General features: G+C 42.8%; 1 protein-coding gene across 1 annotated transcript; it reads left to right on the forward strand.

Moving 5' to 3' along the window:
• The first annotated feature begins 1,365 nt into the window (after positions 1-1,365).
• Positions 1,366-5,018, forward strand: LOC124265113. Its single transcript, XM_046699906.1, has 2 exons — positions 1,366-3,138; positions 3,180-5,018. The coding sequence occupies exon 1, from the start codon at positions 1,584-1,586 to the stop codon at positions 3,048-3,050; it is 1,467 nt and encodes a 488-aa protein (XP_046555862.1). The 5' UTR covers positions 1,366-1,583; the 3' UTR covers positions 3,051-3,138; positions 3,180-5,018.
• The last annotated feature ends 10,663 nt before the right edge of the window (positions 5,019-15,681 follow it).

Below are 15,681 nucleotides of genomic sequence, written 5' to 3' on the forward strand. Positions count from 1 at the left end.
TCTTTAATATACTGTAGTAGCGACGTTTCGCAGTTACAGTGTCTAAAAGAAGGTTTTGTCCATAACTTGTGTCTGCTTTGTGTCTGTTAAGGTTCGAGAAAAGTCGTCAAACGTTTGAAATAGTTCAGTTTCTCAGAACAAAGCAAGGGAACTCGAAATATCATTCTGTGCTGGTGTTGTATTTAAAAAAAGGAGCCACTATGTTTTAAAAAATGAATTTCACGCACATGTAGCAAGTTTGTGAAATGTAGTGAAATATATTTTCTTAAATTTAAGACTGAAACATTTTGTCGATAAAAGATTTTTGTGGCTCCAGTGCCTCCTCTGATGAGAGCTCGCACTAGAAGAAGCTCGAAACATTGCATAAAATTGACTTCGTTCAGAATTTCATGTGAACAGTTTATAAAGGATGAACAGAGAGTGTGGGATCCCTATTTTTATCATATTTGTGCAATTATTTATGCGGGTAATGGTAGGATAGAAGTCAAAGCAACCGAGAACAGGTTCAGGGTCCTGATCCACAAAGCGTTTGTAGAGCTCCGACATTTGTAAGCCTATGGTAAAATATAGCGTTATGACAGGTCGCAGTATTCCGGATGCTTTGTGGATCAGAACCCAGATATGTACTTTACCATGAGGAACATAATTTCTTGGTATCAGTGCTGTGACATAGCAGAGCCTAGCGTAGACTGATGTCTGTAATTCTTCCTTGTGAGGGTTTATGCCCACAGTCATACAAGGTGTTAACGATAGCAGAAGCTATGTTAAGGCTGTAGGCTGATGATTAGGGCTTGAGGACAGTGTCCTTCTCTGTTGATTTAGGCCATTTCACACTTTCGTTTTGTCCATTGGACAGATTGCCTCTCCCATGGGTCGCGGTGCCAATGGCTGTGGTCTGTCCCATGGATTGCAGGGCCAATGGCTTCAGTCTGGCCCATGAGTCGGCGTGCCAGTGGCTTTTGTCTGGCCTATGAGTCGGGGTGCCAATGGCTTTGGTTTGCTACATGGGTCAGGGTGCTAGTGATGTTGGTCTGGTCCTACAATCTGATCGCCAGTTGCTTTACTCTGGCCCAACTGATTTCTCACACAATGCCTAAGTTCATCCACAGATATTTGACCAGTAAACTTAATGCCTCTCAGTATATCTTAATGAGTTTTAAATTATATAGGTACATGTTCAAGAAGAATATTATTCAGGCTTAAAAACCTTGTCTTGAATTAAGAAATTTCATCATAGGTATTATGATCTGATGACTTAATGATGCATATTTTGAGAGTAATCAAATTGTCTCCCAAAAGGCTAACAATATTATGTTAAAGTCCGCTTGTTTATCATTAGAGAAATGATAGAAATAGGGATCCCATATACTCTGTTCCTGCAATGTCAGGTCCTATGACCGGCACGATATTGAGAATTCGAGTTCCCTATGCGAAGCTGAGCTATACTGAGTATATATCGTGTTTTACCAGTGGAGTACACTGACGGCAGCTGTCAAAGAATACTACTTTGAACGTTATTTCCTGCAGAGGTTTCACTGACAATAATTATTCATTTCTGCATACTGTACTTGCCACATACTGAAATGACCAGTTTCAAAAGGTCGGATTGGCTACGCCATTTATACCTTGAAGGGACAAAGTGGGAAAAAGCTTTCCCTGGTAAGGTACCTTGGCACACACTGAATGTAGGCAAGGACCCAAATAATGGGTCTAAACTCCCTGTTGAAGATATTGAAGAGCATCTCCCAAAAATGCTTTCTGATTGCATGGACAATAGTCTGGTTCCTCATGAGTATATTCCTGAAGTCATGGCTTACATTACAAGAAAAGAAAAATTTGAAACTAAAAATGTTTCTAAATTTGTACAGAAGAGAAAGATGGCTCTTAATATTACGGATTGCATTAAAAGATTTTTAGAACTGCCTCATTGTGAAAAGAGAAGAATGAAAAGAAAGATAGAGAGCCAAGATCTGTGTGTTATTTTGACAGGAGTAGAGAAATTAATGACCATGACTGATACAGGGAGATCCCCTGAATACAAAGCAGAGGAGTGTGAGGAGAAGTCAAAGGCATTTAAGCTCATTGACTGGCTGAGACACATATACCTCTGCTGCCAGAAGTGGCTCAACGACTGTGAAGGACAGGTTCCGTGGGTGAAGTTGAAGGTCAAGGACCCTAACAACAGCAAGAAGGGATTAAGGATGAGAATGGAAGAGCTGAAAGAGGCGTTGACAATTTTGGCAGGACAGTGCCTTGACTTTGAAGTTGTGCCACAGCTCTACATGGAAGAGGTGATGGAGGCTCGGAGAGTCCTGGAGGAGGATTTGGGGTTTGATCCAAAGAAGTTGGAGAAGGAGGAAAAACTGAGGAAGACTGTTGAAGCCCTTGGGTTCCTGAAGAGTAAGGAAGACCTGAGTGAGGAAGTGATTGGGACAATAGACCCAGCTCATCTCCCATTGATACAAAAAGGGTTACAAGCACTGGAAGAGTGTCTGGGTGTTGACAGACCAGTGATGGAAAAAGAACCTGGTGAAGAGGACCAACATAATGAGATGGAGGAGTATAAGTTCCCTGACCAGGAGACGTTGAACATGGACGAAGAAGATGGCACCAACATTTTATTGGACATTCTTGATAAACAGAATCCTGCTACCCTTACTCAAGTAGCATCTGATGAGATAGATGTTTTGGCTTCAGAACCAGTGTATGCACCTGAAGAAGACCCTGGCCTGGTACCATCGCCATGTTATGTCAGCGACTTTTCAGAAGCTTCCCCAATTCCCCCATCACCTGAAAAATGTATGGATGGTCATATGTCCGATGACTCTGGTATTCACTCTCCAATGTCCAGCGTGCAAGACAACAGTGATTCTGAAGATGATCTTGCCGATTTCTTGAAGCATTTTTTGACAGGTTTAGAAGTAGACACTGAAGGTATCTACATTGCGGACTTGGGATTGCCAGATCCACCAGACTTGGGAATCAGATGCTTGAAGCGCAAAATTTCAGATGATCTAGATGAGCCAGTTTTGAAGAAAAAAAGACCTTGAAGTGCAGATGGGAAGTTTTCAACTCTGGACAATGAATTATCTATTGATTTGACAAGTTGAAGAATGCAAAAGTTCTTGAAACACTGAAGAGAGTTGGGACCAACATGATCCAACCCAAACACTGAGGTGGAGTCCATCACTTACCAAGGTGAACTGAGTGGCCATGACCCAATCATGGTGACTACAGAGAGAAAGCCAGGTGCCATCCCAGGCAAACACACATGGCTGAATAGTCAAGGCATGGCCACAAATCCACGAAAAGGATGGCACAGCCACAGACCAACCAAGGCGAACGCAGATTGCAGAAGCATCAAACCCAGACCACAAATCCACAAAAGGATGACACAGCCACAGGCCAACCAAAGCAGTCCCACCTGCCAAGGAACACAGCTCTTGACCTGACAAGACCTGACAGAATCCCACCCATGACAATAATGAGAGCAGTTGTTGTTCCCATACCCCGGACTTGACACTGTCTTTGGATTCTTCCACTAGACAAATATCACTCGACCATGACATGCAGTACAGTATGCTTCTTGGTGATGACATCCAATTGGATCTTCACTAAATGTAAATAGTTATTCCTTTTAACGTTTATTATAAGCTAGATGTTGAGATGTTTGCTCATTACATGTTATTATATGTTTATTATGTCATAGCATACCCTTCATTCATATCATCATGTGGTTTCATGTGAGATCAAAGGGCAGCAGGGTTGTCAACATTGTCAACATGATAATATATTTCATATGCTTCCTGCTCTTAATGGGGCGGTGGGGTAGCCTAGTGGTTAAAGCGTTGGCTCATCATGCTGAACACCCAGGTTCGAATCCCCACATGGGTACAATGTGTGAAGCCCATTTCTGGTGTCCCCCGCCATGATGTTCCTGGAATATTGCTAAAAGCGGCGTAAAACCAAACTCAGTCAGTCAGTCATTCCTGCTCTTAATCGTCTAATTATGAGAATGCCATTTTTGAATAGTGGAAAAAAAGTGAGAATTTAGCTAATTAGAATCGACAGGGGTGGAAATAACCCATTGCCGGACGTCCAAGTCCAGTGTTTTTTTCTGTCGGGCAAACAAACTTGTATAGCTTTCTGTACCGGTGTCCAGTTGACTTTCCTATGTTAATTACATGTATGTTGTTTATTTTAAAAAATCAGCAAGAAAACGGTTGGTATAGTGGAAAAATTATCAGGGCAAGTGACTTTACATGTGCCACTGTACCGGAGTACACCATCAATTTTAAAATTATTTCCACACCTGATTGAGTTTTAATTTAAGAAAATGGAATACTTTTGTATTGATCTGAGTCATCGCCTTGTTACACAATCACTGACATTTTCATACTGAATGTAAATTAATCAGTGAGGATGACATGATACAGTAGTTGTTAATTAAAGTGGTTTTCCTGGAAGTCATCCATGTGTATTTTTCAGGATAAGTATATTTCATTTATTTTGATTGTCATGTGGACGGAAAACAAAAGATGCACCATGCACGATTTCCACAAAATTTTACACAGGAATGTGAACGATCAGATGAAGTAAGTTTACACAGGAATGTGAACGATCAGACAAAGTAAGTTCACACAGGAATGTGAACGATCAGACAAAGTAAGTTTACACAGGTATGTGAATGGTTAAATATATTTTGGATTGTACATATCATTTCCATTGAGACGTTTTCAGTTTCATTACTAACAAGCTTTGATTAAAGATTAACTTAGCAATATTATTCTAGTACAGTGTGACATGAAAATTTGATAGATTTCTTTGTTGGATATAAATATTTAATGCCATTTCATTTGATTCTAGAACCATTTTTTGAAAGAGCAGATGCATTTTCCTAAAACAGTAATATGCAATGATTGTAACATGTACATTTTCATTTTTCATATCAACATGTCAACTGTTTTCATATTTTTGTTGGTGTCATAGAATCGTGAATAAATAAATACTTAACTACATACTGCATTTGTTTTGAATTTTTGTGTGTCTCTTGTGAACTGTAAGTCTGGATTGTTTCAGTAAGTCTTCATGTGTGTATGTACTTTGTGCTAATTATGTTGGATTTCTAGATCAAAATATGTCACCAACAACCTGTGCTTGCTGACTTGTGCAACTTGGGTCACAGTTGCCTGTGCCTGTTGACTTGTGCAACTTGGGTCACAGTTGCCTGTGCTTGTTGACTTGTGTCACTTGGGTCACAGTTGCCTGTGTTTGTTGACTTGTGTTACTTGGGTCACCAGCGACCTGTACTTGTTGACTTGTGCAACTTAGGTCACAGCGACCTGTGCTTGTTGATTTGTGCAACTTGGGTCACAGTGACCTGTGCTTGTTGACTTGTGCAACTTGGGTCACCAGTGACCTGTGCTTGTTGATTTGTGCAACTTGGGTCACCAGTGACCTGTGCTTGGTGACTTGTACTACTTGGGTCAAAGTGACCTGTGCTTGTTGACTTGAGCTACTTGGGTCAAAGTGACCTGTGCTTGTCAACTCTGTTGACAGTGTTTGTTTGTCTGTTGTCAGCAATTTTCCAGCTAGATGGTGGAAGCTGTAAATAGTCGACCAAACAACCCAGTGATCAGCATCTTGAGCATCGATCTACACAGTTGGGATGCGATGACATGTGTATACCAAGTTACGAGGCTGACCACTGATCAGTCCCCTCTTACAACAAGCATGGGTTGCTGAAGACCAATTCTAAACAAGGGTCATCAGCGACCTGTGCTTGTTGACCAGCTTAGTTGTATATGAATGTACCCCTTTGGACTGGATTCATGCCATCAACTACACGATTTTCTAAACCTGACTGGGGAGGTGGGGTAGCCTAGTGGTTAAAGCGTTTGCTTGTCACGCTGAAGACCTGGGTTCAATTCCCCACATGGGCACAATGTGTGAAATCAAGTCTTGTGTCTCCCACCTGCCGGGATATTGCTGGAATATTGCTAAAAGCTGCCTAAAACTAAACTATCTCACTCGCTCTGATCACGTCTGGATTATTTTCAAGAAGCAGCCATAGGGAGTAGTGCAGAGTTAACATCAACTGAACAGAAAACTGAGCAGGGATGTAACACAACAGGGTGTGAATATTAATGCATTTTGTATAAATTGCTTTGAATACATGAATACTGATTTGAGGATTCGGAGAATTACATGAAGTGAATGTTGTTAGTGTGAATGCTTGAGTGAGTGAGTTTGTTTTCACACCACTTTCAGCAATATTCCAGCAATATCATGGCAGTGGACACTAGAAATGGGTTTCACACATTGTGCCCATGTCGGGAATCGAACCCAGGTTTACAGCCTGACGAGCGGACATTTTAACCACCAGACTACCCACCGCCCCCTCAGATATGAGAACCAAGGAAACTGAAGATATATATGTTTGTCACGAGAAAGGGTTTATATGATAGAGTTACTGATGCCCTAGAGCTTGTTTTTTAATTATATTATTTCGTGTTGTTGGTTTGGGTTAATTTTTTTTAAGGGGAGGAGGGCTTGATTGCTTCTATTAGTTGTTTTTCCTCGTGGGGGTTGAGGTGGTTGAAGAAACATAAAATATAAAAATGAAATAAAAGCTATTCAAGCTCCCTTTTTCGTATCAGAGTTGCCTTTACTCAACTATCTCTTGCAGGGCGGTGGTTAAAGCGTTCGCTCGTCACGCCGAAGACCGGGTTCGATTCCCCACATGGGTACAATGTGTGAAGCCCCTTTTCTTGTATCCCCCACCGTGATATTACTGGAATATTGCTAAACGCGGCGTAAAACCATACTCACTCACTATGACTTGCATGTACCCCAATCTGCCTTAACGAACACAACATTCTGCGTATGACAAACTATTCAGTGTTATGTCACAGGATCTCTGACAGAAATATACTCACAGATTAGTTGTCATCGTACACCTGCAGTCATTGCGGGATTTGTTACTTTGGATTTATATGTCAATACGGCGCTAGGGGAGGGTAGGCAAATGGTCAAAGTGTTGGCTCGTCACACCGAAAATGGTTCGATTCTCCACATGGTTACAATGTGTGCAGTCCATTTCTGGTGTTCCCCACCATGATATTGCTGGAATATTGCTAATTGCAGAGTAAAACCATACACGCATCGCTAGGGGTAGGGTAGCCTAATGGTCAAAGTGTTCGCCCGTCTCACCATATATGGTTCGATTCTCCACATGGTTACAATGTGTGCAGTCCATTTCTGGTGTTCCCCACCGTGATATTGCTGGAATATTGCTAATTGCAGAGTAAAACCATACACGCATCGCTAGGGGTAGGGTAGCCTAATGGTCAAAGTGTTCGCCCGTCTCACCGGATATGGTTCGATTCTCCACATGGTTACAATGTGTGCAGTCGATTACTGGTGTTCCCCACCGTGATATTGCTGGAATATTGCTAATTGCGGAGTAAAACCATACACGCATCGCTAGGGGTAGGGTAGCCTAATGGTCAAAGTGTTCGCCCGTCTCACCGAATATGGTTCGATTCTCCACATGGTTACAATGTGTGCAGTCCATTTCTGGTGTTCCCCACCATGATATTGCTGGAATAATGCTAAGCCATTCTTACCCACTAAATCAATGTTGGATGAGTTTCCGTTACATGCTCAAACGGGAAGGAACGAGCGATTTCTGTATTTTTGAGATTTTTTTATATTTCGACATCGGCGAAAAAGAAAACAACGAAAATGAGAAAATGAAGAGAGCTGAAATATCTCAAACTAACGTGCAACTTTAGACAATTTGTTGATAATGGTCCCATGACCTAAAGAGTATTTTTCTGTACAGATTCAACGTAAAATATTTATGCATCTTAGCATACACAAAACGTTACTTTTGAATGGTGGCCTTCAATTTACATTTACAGCTTCACCACGCATTCTCGTAAAGACAATCACTGCTCTGACATAGCCTTTGAGTGAGTGAGTGAGTTTAGGTTTACGTCCTTTTAATTATGCTCAAGTAATATCACTGCGGGGACACCAGAAATAGGCTTAATACATTATACCCATGTGAGGAATCGAACCCGGGTCTTCAGCGTAAGGAGCGGACGCTTGAACCATGAGGCTACCCCACCGCCTCCTTTACAAAGGAACGTTTGAGGACAGAGCAAAATCTGTTAACAGTTTGTTTTTACGGCAACTCAAAATAAACGGCCTAAAACGAGTAAAGAAGAACTGGAAACAATGCAGATTGCCATGGAACTGTCATAGGTGTCAGTCACGTGGGGAAATGTCGATTTTCATTTCCCTATAAAAATAGATGCTTTCGCACAATGTTGTCACGTTGAGAAGTGAGTGAAGGAGTGAGTTTAGTTTTACGCCGCACATGCAATATTACAATGACAGTCTGTAAATAATGGAGTTTGTTCCCCAGTGATCAACAGCATGAGATATTGCTGGAATATTGTGTAAAACTAGAGTAAACCACCAATCCCACCATCGCTAATGGCGTAGGGTAGCCTAATGGTCAATATTGTTAACCCGGACCTTCACGTATCCGTAGAGATATGGTTCGATTCTCACATGGTTACAATGTGTGCAGTCGGACTTGTCTGGTGTTCCCAAGTTGAAATAATACTGGCAAAATATTGAATATGCAAGACCGGTTTTCATACCACACAACCTTGCAGCACTGGGGCGGATCAAAGGATTTTGGATTTTGCACATGAGTCCATAGGTGAGGGGATATGCTCCTCAGGCAATTTGTTTTACGGGGAAAAGGGAGGTGGGGGGTCCCCATCCTGCACCACAGAAATTGCACGTGATAGAAACAGATGGTGAGTAAAACCGATCTGTCTCCCCGCACCTTCAAGCGGACATTCAAGTAGGTAGGTAGGGTAGCCTAATGGTCAAAGCGTTGGCCTCGTCTCGCCGAAGACCCGGTTCGATTCTCCACATGGTTACAATGTGTGCAGTCCATTTCTGGTGTTCCCCACCATGATATTGCTGGAATATTGCTAATTGCGGAGTAAAACCATACACGCATTGCTAGGGGTAGGGCAGCCTAATCGTCAAAGTGTTCGCCCGTCTCAACGAATATGGTTTCGATTCTCCACATGGTTACAATGTGTGCAGTCCATTTCTGGTGTTCCCCACCATGATATTGCTGGAATATTGCTAATTGCAGAGTAAAACCATACACGCATCGCTAGGGGTAGGGTAGCCTAATGGTCAAAGTGGTCGCCCGTCTCAACGAATATGGTTCGAATCTCCACATGGTTACAATGTGTGCAGTCCATTTCTGGTGTTCCCCACCATGATATTGCTGGAATATTGCTAATTGCGGAGTAAAACCATACACGCATCGCTAGGGGTAGGGTAGCCTAATGGTCAAAGTGTTCGCCCGTCTCACCGGATATGGTTCGATTCTCCACATGGTTACAATGCGTGCAGTCCATTTTTGGTGTTCCCCAGCGTGACATTGCTAGAATATTGCTAACTGCGGAGTAAAACCATACACGCATCGCTAGGGGTAGGGTAGCCTAATGGTCAAAGTGTTCGCCCGTCTCACCGAATATGGTTCGATTCTCGACATGGTAACAATGGGTGCAGACCATTTCTGGTGTCCCCCACCGTGAAATTGCTGGAATAATGCTAAGCCATGCTTCCCCCCAAAATCAGTGTTGGCTGAGCTTCCGTTACCTGCTCAAACGGGAAGGAACGAGCGCTTTCTGTATTCTTGAGATTTATTTTTATTTCGACATCACCGGAAAAGAAAACAGAACGAAAGACGAAAATGAGATGACGAAACGAGCTTTGAAAAGGAAGTCAATAGCAGAAATATCTCAAACTAACGTGCAACTTTAGACAAATTTGTTGATAATGGTCCCATGACCTAAAGAGTATTTTTCTGTACAGATTCAACGTAGGATATTTATGCATCTTAGCATACACAAAACGTTACTTTTGAATGGTGGCCTTCAATTTACATTTACAGCTTCACCAGGCAATCTCGTAAAGACAATCACTGCTCTGACATAGGCTTTGAGTGAGTGAGTGAGTTTAGGTTTACGTCGCTTTTAATTATAGTCAAGTAATATCACTGCGGGGACACCAGAAATGGGCTTAATACATTATACCCATGTGAGGAATCGAACCCGGGTCTTCAGCGTAAGGAGCGGACGCTTGAACCATGGGGCTACCCCACCGCCTCCTTTACAAAGGAACGTTTGAGGACAGAGCAAAATCTGTTAACAGTTTGTGTTTACGGCAACTCAATATAAACGTCCTAAAACGAGTAAAGAAGAACTGGAAACAATGAAGATTGCCATGGAACTGTCATAGGTGTCAGTCACGTCGGGAAATGTCGATTTTCATTTTCCTATAAAAAAATAGATGCTTTCGCACAATGCTGTCACGTTGAGAAGTAAGTGAAGGAGTGAGTTTAGTTTTACGCCGCACATAGCAATATTCCAACGAAATGGCGACAGTCTGTAAATAATCGAGTTTGGGCCGGATAATCCAGTGATCAACAGCATGAGCATCTATCTGCGCAATTGGAAACCGATGACATGTGTCAACCAAACCAGCGAGCCTGACCATCCAATCCCACCAGTCGCCTCTAATGACAAGCGTGGGGTACTGTTCAACAATCAATATTCTAACCCGGACCTTCACGTATCCGTAGAGATGTAATTACAGCAGAAGGTCAGTCTGTTACCAGTCTGATTATTGACGGACTTGTCACTGTTCACAAGTTGAAACCTAATACTGGCAAAACACTTGCTGAATATGCAAGACCGGTTTTCATACCACACAACCTTGCAGCACTGGGGCGGATCAAGGATTTTGGATTTTGCACATAAGTCCAAAGGTGAGGGGGGATATGCTCCTCAGGCAATTTGTTTTACGGGGAAAAGGGAGGTGGGGGTCTGTATCCCCATCCTGCAACAGAAAATTCACACGTTTGAGTCTGATAGAGAACAGATGGTGTGTGTTCCCCCAAAACACGATCTGTCTCCCTGGCAACCTTCAAGCGGACATTCGGGGCGGTCGGGTAGCCTAGTGGTTAAAGCGTTGGCTCGTCACGCCGAAGACCCGGGTTCGATTCCCCACATGGGCACAATGTGTTAAGCCCATTTCTGGTGTCCCCCCGCCGTGATATTGCTGGAATATTGCTAAAAGCGGCGTAAAACTAAACTCAGTCAGTCAAGCGGACATTCACATCACGTAGCTCATGCTGCACAGCCTGACCATGGAAAGATGATGTTAGGAACAGTAGCTACAGTGCCTTTGATTACATTTGAGACCGATGAAACTGACAGACCAACTCTGACGTATGTCAGGTGTGCGCGATACACGTGTGAAATTTCAGTTTCACAACACAAGCTTCTTGATTACCTGGCTGTTCTACCAGCAAGTGCACTAGTCCCCCTCGTACAAAATAGCGAAAAGTGACAACAAAATAATGATCGTTTGTTCAACAACTTTATTCTTCGGGTGTCCAAAATTATGAGACAAATTATCAGAGTTGGTATGTCGATTTCACGTGACTGTGCAAATTTGGTTTTGTTGCAATTATGAGATTTTGTGTTATTGAGCAATTCAGCGGTCTCAATTTAAATCCAACGGAATGTAAGCTGTAGTGGTTACAGGAACGCTCAAACCTGCCATATCACCAACCCATGTAGCTCATGTACAGCATGTCGAAAGAACAGCCTACCAGGTAGGTGATACTTGGGTCAAACATTTTCTCCACATCCTTAACTCCCATCTCCATCCAAGTGGAGCTGGATACAGCAGGAAAGTGGTAAGTATGTTCCCTAATGGAAGACACTTCAAGCACCAAAATCTTGTCAGCAGTTGGTCTCTGGTGGCTGCACATAGGGGGTGTAACAACGTATGCAAGTGCAAACAGTCCTCACTTAAATACACTTGACTGTTGGCGTGAGGGCCAGTGTTCATAGAATTAACTCTCCTATATTTTCGAGACATTTAACCAGAATATGTGGAGTCGTCATTGTTTTCAACATAATAGGAACACGGGAGACTTGCCTCGGAACGGCCGTCCACGCGTGACGTCACGTCAGCAAGACAACCACATTCGGTCGACCCATCTAAGGAATCGATTCCAGACTACCAGTTTGACTGCTCGGGCCATTCCTGGCTTACGTCCAATCAGTTCCAGGAATGTACGGAACCGACTGAGGGAGCACAACAACCGGACCCGACTGTCTGCAATGCGTCCAATTTTGCTCCAACGTCACCTACAGGCACGTCTTGCCTGGCGCAGACAGCATCTACGTTACAGGAGAGAAGATCGGGATGCTGTTTTGTTCACTGACGAGTCGAGATTTCATCTGGGCAGCTCATATGGCAGGGTATGGATGAACAGGTGAAGCGAGGTGAACGGTATACTATCGCGTGCGTTGTTCAACGTCGACAGTTTGGTGGCGTAAGCGTTATAGTATGGGGGGAACATCACAGTTTATGGTTGGACACAACCTGTCATTCTCAATGGCAATCTGACCGGGTTGGGATGAGATTATTGGACCTCATGTGCAGCCGTTTATTCAAGGACAGAGACGCATATGGACAGAGACGCATATGGTCATAATAGGAAATATGGCACGCAATCCATTTAATTGGCTTGTATTTCTAAAATGATTTCCAAACGTTTTTCATAAAGCATTTGAAATCGTACACTTTCCTAACGGTTTGTGGATCTCGAAATTAAATGGATATGTTTTATTTCTAAGGTTTGAAATATGGACTGAAACAGTTATCTATCCAAATTATTCCGAATATAAGAATCTTTCATTTGAACATATTACCCTTGAGATTCAAAGTAAACACTTAATTATCCCAGTCATAGGAAATGTATTACATCATATTATATTCATTTCATTGTTATGTGCTCCAATGTCTATTGTCATACTGAAATGTTAATGGTCGTTTTGATAAGAGAAAACCACTTTTACACGATAATGTGTTCAAGTGTGAAATAGGCACTGTGGTGTGATTTACTTACAATCCCAAAAGAAACAGAGGCTTAGAGTAGTTTATCTGAGCATGTTATGACATATAACAAATGCCAAACCTCAATGATACATCACTTGTACTATTTCTTATGGTGAGGCACTGGTTCCAAATCCACTTACATGGGAATAGTTTTCTTTTAAGAATACATGCTGTTTCCCCGGATATTCCCAATGTGTGGATTTCAGGTTTCTTGAACTCAAGAGACTTGTTCAAGAACTCTACCGCATTAACAATACACGCTCGCTCGCTTTTTTTTCTTTCTTTTCTTTTCTTCTTTTTATTTTGCATTTTATTTGTTGCTGTTTTGTTGTTGTTTTTTTGTTTAAGAGAACCAATCTTTATTGACTTTCATGAAAACGTAACAGCACTCATCAAAATAGCAAATAACAGTTCAGTCTAAGATATAAGCACCATGCATGCATACATGATCATGTCAGAGAATCTACACAAACGACTTTTGGGCCATCAAACATGAGTTCTGCATCCAGTAGATAACATCCACAGATTACAGAGTGCCCTTGTACAAAGTGATCTTTGCGGTAAGTTGATCGTAACTCACCTACCTTAACAAAGACTGAGCTATGAGTTTTGAACAACCGCACTCATCAGTGATCAACTGCAGTACTGTTTGCTCTAGAGACAAAAAACTGTCAACAAATTAAAATTGTTGAACATTGATTTGAAACCTTTAAAGCTAATTAGGGCTCCTTGCCTCCAGGCAGGAGACCTATTGTAATCGTTCGGATTATTATGTTTTACAGATTTAAGATAGTATGCAGCAGAGAGTGTTTGGGTGATCCTGGCAAAGTCAGGCTGGTAAGGCTCATCATCAGCTCAGGGCCCTTGCCCCCTATACACGCAGCCCAGACAGCGAATGGGACTTCTCCCAGGAAACGCTGCCTAGTCGAACCCACCAAGAACTTTCCGGAGAATATGAAGGCTCCCCAACACTGCAGCCTTCTGCATTACCCAGAGTGTCAGAAGGGCTGTGTTCCCGGTGGAGAACCCTGGCATTCTCCTGACCTGCGCCAAGAGATCCGGAGGTACCAAACCAAGGGCACCGAGAACAATGGGGAGCCTGACGACAGTGTACTTGGGATGCAAGCGAGACATTTGAAAGGCGAGGTCCGCATATTTATCATGCTTTTCCTTGATCTTGTCAATCACATTGCTGTCAAAAGGGACAGAAAATTATTATTATTATTATGTTTTACAGATTAAAGATAATATGCAGCAGAGAGGGTTCGGGTGATCCTGGCAAAGTCAGGCTGGTAAGGCTCATCATCAGCTCAGGGCCCTTGCCCCCTATACACGCAGCCCAGACAGCGAATGGGACTTCTCCCAGGAAACGCTGCCTAGTCGAACCCACCAAGAACTTTCCGGAGAATATGAAGGCTCCCCAACACTGCAGCCTTCTGCATTACCCAGAGTGTCAGAAGGGCTGTACTCCCGGTGGAGAACCCGGGCACTCTCCTGATCTGCGCCAAAAGATCAGGAGGTACCAAACCAAGGGCACCGAGAACAATGGGGAGCCTGACAACAGTGTACTTGGGATGCAAGCGAGACAATTCAAAGGCGAGGTCCGCATATTTATCATGCTTTTCCTTGATCTTGTCAATCACATTCCTGTCAAAAGGGACAGAAAATTCAATGATATATATAAATTCATTGGCTTTATCAAAAAGGACAAGATCAGGTTTGTTGGCAGGAATTCTTCTGAGGCTGTATATGGGCCTTTTCCACAGAAGTTTGAAAGCATCATTTTCCATGACGCCCTTGACATGTTCAGGGTCGTACCATGGATGGACCTCGGAGTCAAAGCCACAGACATGTCGGAGACGGTAGTAAAAGCAGCGAGCCATGCCATCATGTCGTTTAAGATATGCTGTTTGTGCCAAGGAAGGGCATCCACTGACAAGGTGTTGGACAGTCTCCGTGAATTAATTGCAAAGACGACATTTCATATTGATATTTTCTTTAAGAATCACATTTAGGCGATTGCGAGTGGGAAGTGACTGGTCCTGAGCAGCAAAAAGGAAGCCCTCAGTTTCACATTTAAGACCAGCCGACTTCATCCAGGCGAAGGAGTCGGAGGGATTACTATTCTGTTCCACACACTGCATGTACACACGATGCAATGGCTTCTCAGAAAGCTTCTCCACAAAAGACCGACTCTGGGCAGACTTGGTGAAGGACTTCACCTGGTTTACTCCCATCGCTGTACCGTCCAGCAGTACATCACCATCAGCAAAGTCAACCTCAAATTTCAGATTCTGTCCAACAACCTTGGCACGCTTAAAATAGCTGTGGAATTCCTTGCTTTCATCATGAGTCTTCACATGCATCACCAGAGGATCATCCGATAAATACATATGTGCAAAAGTACACAATAAAAATCTGTCATGAAGGGCCTCCACATTAATCAAACCCCGACCTCCAGAATTGATTGGTATACACGGTTAAGAGAGGAACGAGGGTGGTGGGCTCTGTTATCAGACATGATCCTTCTGGTCAGGCGGTCAAGACTCTGGATGTCTTGTTTCGTCCAATCAACTACTCCAAAGGAATAGGAGAGGACTGGCACAGCAAAAGTATTGGTTGCTTTGACCTTTATTATTATTATGTTTTACAGATTAAAGA

The sequence above is a fragment of the Haliotis rubra genome, unplaced genomic scaffold (genome assembly GCF_003918875.1).
Source record: "Haliotis rubra isolate DU_JTF1 unplaced genomic scaffold, ASM391887v1 Scf96, whole genome shotgun sequence".
NCBI lineage: Eukaryota > Metazoa > Mollusca > Gastropoda > Lepetellida > Haliotidae > Haliotis > Haliotis rubra.